Source organism: Crocodylus siamensis, chromosome 5 (assembly GCF_052110815.1).
Source record: "Crocodylus siamensis isolate JL-2025a chromosome 5, ASM5211081v1, whole genome shotgun sequence".
Lineage (NCBI taxonomy): Eukaryota > Metazoa > Chordata > Crocodylia > Crocodylidae > Crocodylus > Crocodylus siamensis.
In genome coordinates, this window is record NC_143399.1 from 37060239 (window position 1) to 37074909 (window position 14671).

Below are 14671 nucleotides of genomic sequence, written 5' to 3' on the forward strand. Positions count from 1 at the left end.
AACACAATGTTAAGCTCACAACTTTGTTAACTTCGAAGTGCTGTTGTTAGATTGTACATTCTATACTTCATGATTATTTTCAGTTTTTTAGCACCCCAGGGATGCAGACAGAAGTGGCAATTTTCACCTGTGTGAGATTGTGTGAGAATCTGAACCCTTATTACATGAGGGTTCAGATGAAGACTTTTCAAAACAGAGTGTCTTCTGTAATTTGTGTATGTGCTACCTGTCAAACTGTCACTGTTTTCAAAACGGGAGGGGGGGGAAGGGAGCAGAGGGAGTTTGGTGTGGGGGGTTTTCAGCCTCCACTGGAGAGTGGGGTAGGTGTACTGGAGCCCCCTCCAAGGTGGGGGGGGGCTCCAATTCACCCATCCCACCCTCCAGCACTGGCTGGGGAACCCCTAGAACAAGTTCCCCCTGCTCCCTTTCCTTGTTCTATTCTGAAAACAGAGCCAGCTGGCAAGGAACTGGCAGGAAGGAGTGGCTGTTGGTAGGGGAAACCAGTTACAAGCTTACAGCCAGTCCCTCCCTGCTGGAACCAAGAGTGAACTTCTGTTTGGTCCTGGGGATCACTGTAATTCAGAATGATACCTGCAAAGTGTTCTCAGTTACAGCAGGGAGCTGCACTTCTGTCTGCACCTTCAGTGTCTTGAGCTCCTAAAAATCTTCATATGTGTTTGAATACTGACATCTTACAAACACATACGGTTTATCATTAAGTCGGGGTAAATTTAAGCACTAGATTTAGCTGCAGAATGAAATAAATTTGACATTTCCAGATGTATAGCTGTTTATGCTTAATAGAATTTATTCCTTTACTATTTGGGGACATCCCCGTTAAGTCTTTAACCAATCATAGAAATTGTAAATCATCCTGTTTTTTTAAATTATAGTATGCCTTGCCTTCTGCCTATTAAAATTACTTTGAATAATTATTGGCAATAGTACATTAGGCTAACATGGACACTGTCATTGTCAGTATCAGGACTCACAAATCATTTATAAAATAAGTGTGAAACCCAGAAAGAGAGAGTATACAGTACTGCATTTCTCTTATACAATACACACCTTTTCCACAGAAGTGGCCGCCAAAAATTGGGGTGAATGTATTAAACGGGGAAACTGATTTTCTGCCTGGGATAGAAGCACACTCTGCTTTGATTCCTGCTCCATGGTGCAGCAGCTGTTGCATTACAGGTCAGGCAGCTGGGGAGTCAGTTGACTTAATGGCTCACTGTTCTTCACTCCAGCGGTGTTAACAATCCTCTGTCCTTTTTAATGGTCTTGAAAGTCCCCTAATTAAGTTAATCTTTTCAGGGTTTTGCTGTTTGTTAGCTGCTCCTGGTCTCTCTTCTCCTCTTTCACAGCCTTGGAAATGCTTTAACTTTTTTCCAAATCATAGATCCATCCATGCAGACTAGTTTTCAGGAGCAGCTACGGTTTCAGCTTTAGTTAAGTAAGAAAGGGAGGGTAAATGAGTTGAAAGCTAGCCTTTGTCCTGCTCTATGCAGCCATAACCCTGGAAAAATCTTTTTTCCTCGTTACACCTTTCAAAAACCAAGTGCATATTTTTTTTTCTAGGGTGACTGAGTTTTTGAAGGCAGACATTTATAATAAAAAGTACATATAAATCTGAAAGAAATGCATCACAAATTCTTTGTTAACTTCCTTTTCTGTATCTTCATTATTTCTGTTGTTTACTTTTGTAGAGTGCAATTTTCGGACACTGAACAGGGTACTACATGATGAAATCCTTAACAAGCCAATGGAAACACTTAAACTTGCTATCCCATCAGGAATTTATACCCTCCAGAATAACTTGCTTTATGTAGCACTGTCAAATCTAGATGCAGCCACATATCAGGTACTTTGTTACTAAATATCTTTGTATTTGGACAAACAAAACATGAATTGTGTAGTAATACCTTTTATTGTGTGTTTTTCCAGGTTACATATCAATTGAAAATTCTTACCACAGCTTTATTTTCTGTGTCCATGTTAAGTAAGAAATTAGGTGTATACCAGTGGCTTTCTTTAGTGATTTTGATGACAGGAGTTGCACTTGTCCAGGTAAACCGTAAGTAAGTCTCTTAGTGGTTTGGGAAAGAGATAAGATGAGCATCAGTTACCATATTGTACATCTGGAACTAATGCATATAGGTACAGTTCGTTATCATTTCCAGAGCAAAATTATAGGATAGTAGAGTATTGAGGTTCTACTCTCTTTGACTAAAACCCTTTGTTGTATTTCCTTGTCTCTCCAGTACATCTCTGATTACACTCTTGTATTGTCTCCATAGAATAATAAACATAAATACTAGATACAGCATGTCTACTATACTATGATTAACAGATTTAGACAATTCATAAAGTATTCTGGATAAAATTGGGTCTCACTAAAGTCAGTGGGAGTTTTGTCAGGGGAAAATCAGAATTTCACCTCTCATTTGATAAGGGTTTAGGAAAAAAAATCATAACAGCAGTTTTAGGTACAATTTTTTTTAATAGGTGTGATAAGATTTAATTGTCCTACAGCACATCACTCAACATTTATCAATAGCATAGATCCTTGCTAGAAAACAAGCTGTTGCTTATAAATATTTATAGTTTTCAAAAAAATTATGACTGAGTTTATGCATTTTTAAGTATATATTTTTTTTTGTTTTGTTTATTCATCTAGTGGCCCTCAGATTCTCAAACATTAACTGCTAAGGAGCTTTCTGCAGGGTCTCAGTTTGTAGGCCTCATGGCAGTTCTTATAGCCTGCTTTTCCAGTGGATTTGCTGGGGTTTATTTTGAGAAAATTTTAAAAGAAACGAAACAATCTGTGTGGATCAGAAACATCCAACTTGGTAAGTTCAAGTATGACCATTTTAAAAAAGGGGCATTGTTTTTAGAAGAACTGAAAACAAAGGTTCAGATGAGCATTAAAAAAGCATTAAAGGCATTTTAATGTGGTGTATGTAATTAAATCTGTAAATAAATTCTGTTTTTGGGTGTGCTTGTTTTCTTCTTAGTTCCTGTTGCTCTGCCTAAAAGGAAAACTAAATTCACTGTTCCTTCTATAAACACAAGCACAGTCTCTGAACATGTTATCCATGCCTTCCTTACTTTAAGGTTCCATGGACTTGGTTTTGCCAAATTTATCTTAATCTATATTTTTCAATTAATTTACTGTTTGCCAAAAAATACCCCATGTTGAGTGGGTCCCTTATTGTAAATGACCAGAATCTGTTACAAGAAGAAAATCTGTTTTTGTTGCTTTTAAGTTTCTATCTGGGTGGCATGTAAACATAATTGTGGTGTTGCAAACTAGGGCCCATATCTTGAAACTGGAAGCATATGGGCAAACTCTTAAAGCCAGGTGGACCTTGTTAAGCACCAGAAACTGTTCCTTTTTAATTACAAATATCTGTCTTTTACTTTTTAGGATTTTTTGGTAGCATATTTGGATTGATGGGTGTGTACATTTATGATGGAGAACTTATTTCAAAGAATGGATTTTTTCAAGGGTATAACAAACTTACGTGGACAGTTGTAGTTCTACAGGTAATGTATCTAAAATTGTATCCTGACTGAAACAGGTCCCCTGGGACACTGATGACAGACCTAGGAACTTATTTTCTTGTGTGTGCTTGGGGCAGTTATGTTGGTGGCTCGCATTTACTCACAAAGTTCTCATTAGTTTAAATGTCCTGTCCATCCGTGCTAAAATAGACCTCCTAATAGAAGCACTTGCAAATTGATAGCAGTGCAAACATTATAGAATCATGTATTGTGCAAAATTAACTTCTACAGCAGTATTTCCTTTGTAAAGTTAAAAACTGATAAAGAAAATAAAATACAAGATTAGTTACATAGCCTATCCTCCTAACAATCTTTTTGAGCTAAAAATGGAGTATACCACCTTATCTGCAGTCTCATTTTGGTGTATATTTGGTGATCACTCTGCTGGGGAATGAGGAACTTGTTTGCTAGTTGCTCTCAACCCAGCATATGCACAACAGCATAAAAAGCATAGTGGATTTATACACATTTGAAAACCTTTAATAAGTTTACAAAGTATTAAAATAGATGTTGCCAATAAAATTATCCATTGTGAATATGGTTTAAACCAGGGGCAGGCAAAATGCAGCCTGTGGACCGGATCCGGCCTCACAAGCACTTTCATTTGGTCTGCGGCACACCCCAACAAATTGTGCCCTGCCTAGTCCTTCTGTCCATGGGTACATGCAGCCCCAAAAATGTGCCCTATTGCCTTGCTCCCACCTTCGTGGGTGGAAGGGCTGGGCCTGGCCAGCCAGCATGCAGCTTCTGTGCAGGGCTGCTGCTGCTGCAGTGTCCAAGAATGTGCTCTGTTTCCCCGGCCTCCTGCTGAATCTGGGCAGCAAGCAGGGTAGCAGCAGGAGCGGGGCTGCAGCTGGGAGGAAGCATAGAGCATGGGGCCAGGGCTGGTGGCAGCGCAGAGCCTGTGCCCAGGGGAACCAGGGGCAGCACCAGCATGGAGCCAGGGTGGGCAGCGTGTGGGTGTGAGGAAGAGTGCAGAATGTGGGGACCCCCCCCCACAGTCCCCTTATGGTGTGCAGCCCCAACAGGTGGTGGCAGCAGGAGCAGGCAGGGGGTCCAGGTGCCCAGTAGGGCACAGATCTGGCACTGTACATTACAGTGAGGGGTGCAGCCTCTGCTGGGCTGCCTGCATTGCTGTCGCTCCCCACCACTCATGCAGCCCCTGCACTCGCACAGCAGGGAGAGAAGCCCCCTGTACTAAAGCTGGTTGCCTTCCCTGCAGAGGCTGTGCTGCAGGGGAGGGAAGCTCCAGGCACCTTCCCCTGTGGGGCGGGGAAGGCAGCCACTCCAGTACCTGGGGCTTCCACTGCTGCGAAGCCCTAGCAGGGAAGGCACCTGGCTCCAGTACATGGGGCTTCCCTCCCTGCTGTGCAAGTGCAGGAGCTGCACTTGAGTGGCAGGGAGCGCCAGCAATACAGGCAGCCTGGTGGAGGCTGCATTACTTGCTGTGATGTGCAGCGCTGGCCAGAGCCACACCATGTCAGGTGCCTGTGCACTGAGCGCTCCGCCTGCTGTAGCACCATGGAGGGAGTGTGAAGGGGTCCCCACACCACCCACCCTCCCTCACACCCACACCCTGCCCCCACAACCTCCCACATATACACAACCCCCCAATATACCCTGTGTCTCCCACAGGCACGCGCGCACACACACACACACATCCACACTCTTATATGCTCCCCCCCACACACACACACACACACAGAGTTTACAAAACTAAGAATTTATTTTTGAGTTATTATGTAGTCATTTCTGTGGCAGAATGCCACCTCTCTCCCCAAAAACTCTGCTATGTGACAATTTGGTTAACATGGTCACTGCAGAGGGCAGACATCCCATGGGCTCTGTAGGTAGCCCTGAGTTGGATACATTCCTGAGAGAGGAGGGAAACCTGCTCCCTCTACCTAGGTTACTGGAATCACATACCTGGGTGAGGGGCTTACACTCCCTATTGTTCTAAGAAATGCTAACCTGACTGGGAAGGGGCTAGAGACCCTGCAAGTCTACCCAGGAACCAGTGATGCATTTCAAAGTGGTTGGCTGACAGCCAACAGGTGCTGGCCTCTATTGGACCAGGTAAATGAAGTCATATGGGCTACATAAGTTAAGGACTGCCCAGGAGGAAGAGCAGTAGCCATGATGAAAAAAATCAGAGAGAGAAGCTGGACCATCTGAAACTTGCTGTCTCTCTTGAAACTCATGACCAATGAACAGCCTGCCTCCAGAGGAAATCTTCACCTGCCTCTGGATGATACTTGTGAGTAAGCTGCCTGAGATCTAACTAGATACATAGCTTGCAGTAACTCAGATGTGTGATCAAAGGCTACCCAGCCATGCCAGTTTGCTCTATGGGATTTCTCTGATATTGCTCAACCCTGTACCCTATTTCAAATCTACTCCTTGTAATCAATAAAGTTCTCCTTTGTACTTACCATGGGAGACTTATTGGGAGAGGGGCTAGATTATGCCTTGGGGTCCCCTTGGTTTGGCTGACTAAGGGAGACTACTGTTAGTGCTTCAGGCTGAGGGAAGCACCCCAATTTCTTGAAGTGAGTCAAGTACCCTCAAGGACTATTGGGCCTGTGTTTCCCAGGGGACAGAGAGCCAGGATCAGTCCAGACCCTGAGTGGTAGCAGCATTAGCTCCAGGCTAGCAGGTGTGCTCCAGGAGGGGGGTTGACCAGATGTGAGGTGCCACCAGGGAGGCACTTGGAGCCTGGAAGGTGGTCAGGCGCAGTGAGATGGGCAGCTCAGCGTAGGAGCACCGCTTGCTGGCCCGCCACAACTTCTATATACATTATGCAAACACAAATCATGGCAAAAATATTTTTTGTAATAAAATTAAAATATGTTATAGTAGGTGTTTGACTTCTAGTGTATGATTTGATTCTTTTCTGGTTCTAAGATGACAACTCCCCACCCCGGAGTATTTCCAGGGGGCAAAGGAAGGACTTCTGATGGCAAAGGTCAGGGGTTGGTGTGGGACTTCTGGTCCCAAAATGGTAACAAGGGGGCAGAGCAACTGTCAAGGGGCAGGAGTACCCATGCAGTCCTTGACAGCTCATTCGTTAACCAGCCCTCCACTCAAAATAATTGCCTGCCCCTGGTTTAAAGTCAGTACTAATCTTAAGTTCATTTCAATCTCTTTGCAGGCACTTGGGGGCCTTGTGATTGCTGCTGTCATAAAATATGCAGACAATATTTTAAAAGGATTTGCAACTTCTTTGTCTATTATCTTGTCAACATTGATCTCCTATTTCTGGTTGCAAGATTTTGTCCCTACTAGGTAAGATTCATTTTCCATGTATACTCACATATGAACATTACCAAAGATTGACATGTCTGGTAGATACTGATGGAAAATAATATTAGAAATATGGTAAGAATTATTTGTAAAGTTCTGGATGGGTTTCTGATCTTAAATACAAAAACCTAAAGCCTCTTGCCCTAGTTTCATAACAAAGCAAGCCACAACATCGTTTGCTTAAGCACTGCAGATTGAGTTTCCTCTTAGGTCCTTCCAAACAGCCCATCATAAGTCATTGAAGTAAACTAAACTTATTTCTGATTTTTATCTAACCACTCTGCCCTGACCATCTTGGTTTTTTAATATGCTGTTCTTCTTCTTTGTTGCTTTTTTCCAGTTCTCTCAACCCTTTTCCTCTTTCAGCTTCTCAACCCTTATTCTCTTCCAGTTTGTTTGATTTTTATTTTGTCCTTTTCATTTTCTTAGTTCATCTTGTTCTACCTTCCTTCTATTGTTTTTGTTTTGTTTTGCTAGTTCAATCCCTTTTCTTCCCTAGTTCAGACCTGAGCACCTTCCTTTCTGACTTTAACCTCATTCCAGAATTTGCACTTATTTTTTCCAATATCTGAGATTTGACTGTGCTATACTTAGCGCAGCCTCTTGGGAGCCTCAGGATGCTACTGTTTCTTCATGCTTAGCATCACTTTAGAACTGTCCCTAACACTGACAGTGGTATAGCTTGTCTCTTGTACTCTTTGCTGTCTATTTCTTCAGTTCCAGGTGAGTTGCATCTGAAGAGTAATAGTGAAGGTAATACCTAGCACTTGTACCTTGTATTTCATCAGGTTTTTAAGTGCTTTACAAAGGAGGAAAGTACTATGAGCCCCATTTTACACATGGAGAAACTGAGGCAATTAGGTAAATGACCCATTGTAGACACAGCAGACCTAAATCTCCTGAGTTTCTTCCCCTTGAGATGCTCTCCAAAGAAACATGGAGGTTTTTTGGTTTTGGTTTGTTGCTTTTTTTTGTAAAGATACATTCCAAGACTACTCCAAGCATAATACAGTATAATTTGAACTCTTATGATTCCTCAGGTTTTGGTAGTTCTGGCACACTGCAATTGTGCAGTGGCAGACCGTTCTGTAATGGCTTTTAATATTTTACCACACATTGAGTGTGCTGTGTATTGGGGTATTAGTATGCCAAGTTTCAGTTTTATGTAAAATTATACAAATGTGATTATTATAAGGGACCTACATAATCCAAAATGGACTAAAAATATCTTGAAAAGTAGCTGCTTGTGATGCAAAGTAGATTCTGTCTAAAACAGACTGTAGTCTAGCCCAAACTAAAATTGTCTGCAGTTAGGAAAAGTTTAGGTGACAGTTACAGTCTGTATTAAGGCCTACCAAAATTTCTGAAAATGAAAAACAGCAGCTATAGGCCCTGTGGGGGTATGCAATGTTTCTTATTGTTATTGTTGTAGATATTTCATTTCAAATTGCTGTCACATTTATTTAAATTGTATATCCTGCCCATAGTGTTTCATAAAAAATGAGGTCTGTATGTATATCTAATATACAGTATTGATATATGTATACTATTATATACATACCATATTGTTATAGTAGTTAAGCCCTGCCTACTCTTTTATACTAGTTTTTTTTTTTTATATATAAAAAGAGTTCAAACTAGTTGCTCCCAGTATATGCTCCAATACGATTTGACATAGTCTTTCTAGGACATATTTGAACTATTTGATGTGATGCAGCTAGGACTGTCAAAAGCATGTTAAAGCCTGGATATACAGCAAAATAAAAATAAAACTACTGTAGTTAATGTCGAATGCTTGTGCTTGGAGCTTCAGCCAAGGAAACAAAGGCACTTATATGTAATTAGACTAGTTCTCCTTTGGCAGTTGTTTCATGAAGTGACAGTGTTCTTTTTAATCTTCAGACTCTTGCAGTGCTGTATCATGTAGGGGCAAGCATCTTAATTACTTTTCTTCTCTCTAGTCTTTCAGAATAAAAGGGAATATATTGTTAGCTTCGTTTGTTAGAAATTGGAGATAATTATTTTACCCATACTAGAAGTGTATGAGAGCAGGGGTTGGCAACATGTGGCTCACTGGCCAGATTCAGCCCATGAAATTTGGATCTGTGGCCTGGGGAGTCAAGCGGTTTTGGCAGCATTCATTGATAGGGAGCTTGGTCATTCATACCTGCTTCTAAAAAAAAAAAAAGCGGGGGGGGGCGTTGCCGACCACTACACCAAAGAATTCATTTCTTTTTGTGTGGACCAGATTGTATAAACTTACACTGACTGAAAAAGCTAACCTTTTTTTTTTTTTTTTTTTATATATATATATTCCATTTAGTGTCTTTTTCTTTGGAGCCATTCTTGTAATAGCAGCTACCTTCCTATATGGTTATGATCCAAAACCTGCAGGAAATCCTATTAAGGCATAACAGACTTCCTTATCCACCTGTTTCTCAAAACTGTGCATTAAGGACCTCAAAAAGAAATTTGCGTATGGGTGATGGTATCAAGCACTGGAAGGAGAGGATTATCACGCTGAAGCTGAGCAAGAACTAATTATTGCTAATTACTGGTTTTCGACAACCAAAGGGATTAAACAGAGAAAAATGTATGTACTTCTGATGAAAAAATGAAGGGGAAACTTCTAAGTGCAACTTAGTAATACAAACTTGAAAGGAACAAAACGTTTCCAAGCAGCTGCAATTAGGAATGTTTACAACTTGAACTTGTGGTTAAACAGAAGATGTTACTGTTTTGACTGCTGTGGAACTGTCCTATGCACTCTTTGCAAGAGCATGTCAGAAATGCACAGCTTGCATCTTGCTCCTGATAAGAAAGAAATACTGTCCAAGGCTCCTCTCCCCCATCCTCCTTAAACTTTCTCATACTGATTACAGAGACTGGAATTTAGCTGCATGTCCTTGGGGTATAAACTTTTGAACTCTTGTAGCATTGAGCATGCTTAATGAACTGTTGCATATTTACCTCTCCGCCCCGTATACTCAAATAGCTAATTATACTATACATGCGATGGATGTGATGATGTAGTTATATGTATGTTTGTATGAAACGGAAGTAGGCTGCAGGAACTCCTGTGTCTGCACACGTGCCCAGGAGAGAGAAGATAAATTCCTCTTCCAAATGCAATTAGTTGGCCAGAGGTGATCTGAGCTTCAAAGCTCCACTCTCTGACCTTTGTTTGCAAACAAATACATCCTTTTGTGCCGACTGATGTCTGTGTGTCTGTGATCTCTGCGTTGCCTCCAGGGAAACGAACCGCCTTTGTGCAACAATTTGGCGAGCCAGGCAGGAGCTTCTTGGACCACCCCGGGACCCAGTGACAAGATCGTCCCTGCCGCCACGGGGAGTGCGCACCGAGCCGCCTTTTTGGGCTTGCCCAGGGGGTTTGAGACATGAGTCGGGGTACCCGGGAGGTTAAAGGCTACCTGTGCAAAATTCTTGGTTTCTGAGGACGCCAGACACACATTCCGGCATTCTGATTGAGATCTCTAGGATACTTGAGTGAGTATACGAATCCTCTTGCCCAATTTGGTTTCTGGATCCGGGGACAAAGAGACTTGTTCGATTTGGTTTTGTTCCGGGGATTCTTTTGGCCCAGTATTTGGTGTGTGTCAGACGCACTTTTGCGGACGGTTCTGGCTTGGATCCTTTAGTGAGCGCTTTCTGGTATTTGGTGTGTGTTGGGCACACTTGTGGGCATTAAAATGGGTGCGGGTAGCTCCCGTGTAGAAAGCTCAGGTACTCCTTTGGGTTGTGTTTTATGGAACTTTAGCAAATTTACAAAGCAGGCAGATTATGGGGTGAAGATGAAAAAGGATGATTTAATTAAGTTTTGTCAACTCGAGTGGCCAACATTCGGGGTCCACTGGACCCCAAAAGGATCCTTTGTAGTAAAAGAAGTGATAGCTATCCATGAAATAATTATGCAGAATGGACACTGGGATCAATTCCCTTATATAGACTGTTGGTTAGGAGTGGTCCAAGATCAGCCACCTTGGATTAAGAAATGCTTAGTAAAGTCTCATGTGATGGTTGTTAAAGGAAAGACCCGAGGAGGACCGCCTGTACTCCCTGAATCTAATGGGGGGGGGGGGGCGGGGGATCCTGAATTGGCCGGGTGTCGGGTTCGTTTTCTGGTCACCCTGACGAGTAGCGAGGATGAATCAGACACCTCCTCAGGTGACACCCAGTCCTTCTGCACCACTGCTCCCTCCCTCAGGGAAACCACCACCGGTGTATCAAATTATACCTGATGATTCAGAGCGAGTGCCTCAGCCAAGTGCCCCATCTGAATCAGGGAATAAGGGCTATAATTTGCGCAAGATTATAGAATCACGGCCGGTGCTGAACTGCCCGATGCGAGAGGTTATCGGAGAGAGGGGCGATGCAACTTTTGTCTACACCCCATTTAGTACTTCAGATTTATTCAATTGGAAGAATCAGAGCCCCTCTTTTCGTGAAGACCCTGAAAAGATGAGGGACTTGTTTCGATCCATTGGGCAAACCCGTCGACCCACCTGGGCTGATGTCCAGATGATGCTCCAAACCCTCCTGACCCCTGAGGAGAGGAGATTAGTACTGGGGACAGCAGAGCGCATTGCAGCAGCCAGGGTAGAAGCGGAGGGAGCTGCCGGTAGTACCTTGCGTGATACCTGCCCTGTTGAGGAACTGGGATGGGATAATCATACCGCAGCAGGAAGAGAGCTGAGTGCACGGTATCTGGGGATTATAGTGGAAGCAATGGGAAAGGCAGTGCCTCGGGTTACTAATCTGTCTAAATTGTATGAAGTGAGACAGGGAAAAGAAGAGGATCCCTCAGCCTTCCTCGGGAGGCTGTACGAGGCGTTCCGCAGGTTTTCGGACCTAGATCCAGAAGCCCCAGATAATTAACGCATGGTAAATCTTATGTTTATTGGTCAATCCGCTGCTGATATTTGTAGGAAGCTACAGAAAACTGGGGGAGGTCCTGGGAAACCGATTTCAGAGCCAGTGGAAATTGCATATAAGGTATATGGGAATCGTGAGCAAGCGCAGGAGCGCAAGGAGGATAAAAAGGCTCAGCGACAGATGGCAGCACTGGCAGCTGCTATAACTGGAGGTAACCCTGGAAAGGCTGGGATACAGAAAGGGAAAGGAGGAAGAGTGGGAGCAGACGTTTGTGCTTCCTGCAGGGAGAAAGGACACTGGAAGAGGGAATGCCCAAAGTTGAAGGAGAAGAGAGAGGGTGAACCAAGGGGTCACCTCATGCAGGCAGAGGAAAAGGGTGAGGACACAGAATGAAGGGGACAGGGATCTAAGACCACTACCCTTCGGGTTGGAGCCCAAGAAGATCCCATGGTAACTATTAGGGTTGGTGGCAGAGACTTTGAAGCCTTGGTTGATACTGGGGCTACATTTTCAATGATTCCAGAAAAAAACCCCTGTGCAGGAACTAGTGAACAGCATGTTCTTGTGGAAGGGATTGAGGGAACGCAATCCCGACTCCCCGTTTGTAAGCCACTCCTCACCAAAGTGGGGGACCATTTGCTTGAACACTCCTTTGTATATTTTCCAAGTTGCCCGGTTGCGTTACTTGGGCGAGACCTACTCACAAAACTGCAAGCTGAGATATTTTTCAGAGATGATCAGATGGTGGTCCAGTTACCTGTCAAGCAGAGCTTGAACTATCAGATGGCTCTCCTGGAGGACCGACGCCCTGTAGTAAGTTCTGAAGATCACATGACTGGAGTAGACCCTTCGGTATGGGCTGATGGAACCCCTGTGCGAGCTAAGTCGGTCTCCCCGGTAAGAATCATACTCAAGGATGGGGAGGGGCCCATTCGGGTAAAGCAGTATCCACTCAGCCGAGCGGCCAGAGCTGGACTCAAGCCGTTAATAGAGAAATACAAGAAGTACGGATGGCTAGTGGAAGGGTCCTTACCATATAATACCCCCATTCTTGGAGTGCCGAAGGCAGATGGGGTCTCATATAGACTGGTCCAAGACCTACGAGCAGTAAATAAGAAGGTTCTTTCAGACCACCCTGTAATCCCGAACCCACACACGATTTTAACACAAGTACCGGGGGAAGCTGAAATATTCTCAGTGCTAGATTTGAAAGATGCTTTCTTCTCCATTCCCCTTCACCGAGAGAGACAAAAATTGTTTGCTTTTGAGTGGGAGGATCCAGATACCTTCCATAAAGCCCAGCTCATGTGGACAGTTCTCCCACAAGGATTCATAGCAGCCTCCCATATTTTCGGACTTGCCCTTCAGAAGGACTTGGAGGAGTGGAAGGGATCACACCCCGCAGTGACTCTCCTCCAGAATGTGGATGACCTGGTGGTTGCAAGCCCAAATTTGCAACTCTGCGAGGAAGCCACCAGATCACTGCTAAACACTCTAGGGGAAAAAGGATATAAGTTCTCTAGAGAAAAAGCCCAAATATGTCAGCCTCAAGTTACATTTCTGGGATATAAGCTCTCAAAGGGAGTCAGAGCCCTGAGTGCGGACTGCATACAGGCAATCCAAGGTCTAGCCTCACCTAAGTCACCCAAGGAGCTGCGGGCATTCCTAGGGCTAACTGGGTTCTGTCGACTATGGATACCAGATTATGGTGGAAAGGCTAGACCACTGTATGACTCCCTGACTAAGGAGAGTCTCACTAAATGGAAATGGAACAAAGAAATGCAGCATGCCTTTGATCTGCTTAAAGCAGCATTAACCCAGCCCCCTGCCCTGGCCATCCCAAATAATAAAAAGCCATATCGACTGTATGTTCATGAGAATCGAGGGGTTGCATCAGGGGTGCTGACGCAACCATCAGGCCCAACTTGGAGACCCGTGGGATATTACTCAAAGGTTCTAGATCCAGTTGCGCTCGGGTGGCCAGCCTGTCTTCGGGCTGTGGCAGCCACAGCAGTGGTTGTCGAAGAAGCCCAGAAGATAGTCATGGGTGTGGACATGGAAATACACACCCCAAATGGAGTTCCCCAGATTCTAGGGACTGAGGGAGGAAAGTTTCTCAACCCCTCCAGACAATCACGGTATGAGATATTTTTGCTCTCTAATCCAGGACTTACTTTCAAACATACTATAGCCTTAAACCCTGCAACCTTGCTGCCGGAACCAGGGAGACCAATGCATGACTGCCTTAAGGTCCTGAATCAAACCACACAGGTGCGACCTGATCTTGCTGAGGACCCAATTGAAAACCCAGATGCTGAATACTTCGTAGACGGCTCCCGCTCTGTCATCGATGGAAAAAAACGAACAGGATGTGTAGTGGTTACCTTGGATAAGGTAGTATGGAGGGAATCATTGCCGAGCTCATGGTCAGCACAGGCCGCGGAACTCACTGCACTCACCCGAGCATTACAGTTGGGGACAGGCCGGCAAGTTAATGTATATACTGATTCTTGCTATGGTTTTTCTACGGTTCATGCACACAGACTATTGTGGAAAGAAAGAGGTTTCATTACATCTTCTGGGAATAAAATTGCTAACGGCCCCCAGGTTATCAAGCTACTAAATGTGCTCCACCAGCCTAAAGAGGTAGCAGTAATTCATGTGCGAGCCCATGGGAAGGCTGCTGAGGAAAAGCATAAACTTGGAAACGCAAGCAAAGGAAGCCGCATTTATTGGTGGAGAGGCGGAGGAAGTATCCAGGCAGGCCTTGTCCCATGCCGTATGGCCATACGTCCGGGATCTAGTCCCGCAGTATTCCCCTGAAGAAGATAAATTTGCACAGGAGGCTCGCGCAGAAAAGAACTCCCATGGATGGTGGATAGTACCGGGAGGGAAAGTCATGATACCC

General features: G+C 44.1%; 1 protein-coding gene across 10 annotated transcripts in view; it reads left to right on the forward strand.

Annotated features, from left to right (window-relative positions):
- Positions 1-14671, forward strand: part of SLC35A3 (solute carrier family 35 member A3) — a 36088-nt gene that overhangs the window by 13851 nt on the left and 7566 nt on the right. For 3 of the 10 annotated variants that reach the window (XM_090050080.1, XM_090050079.1, XM_090050081.1), the window contains exons 3-8: positions 1710-1864; positions 1948-2070; positions 2681-2852; positions 3431-3549; positions 6719-6852; positions 10123-10302. In XM_090050080.1, coding sequence (XP_089906206.1) covers positions 1710-1864; positions 1948-2070; positions 2681-2852; positions 3431-3549; positions 6719-6852; positions 10123-10294 — 875 coding nt within the window. In that variant the 3' untranslated portion in view covers positions 10295-10302. Of the gene's footprint in view, positions 1-1709; positions 1865-1947; positions 2071-2680; positions 2853-3430; positions 3550-6718; positions 6853-9193; positions 10378-14671 lie in introns of those variants that run through there. The other 7 variants (XM_090050078.1, XM_090050082.1, XR_016442750.1 and 4 more) reach the window with 6 other exon arrangements.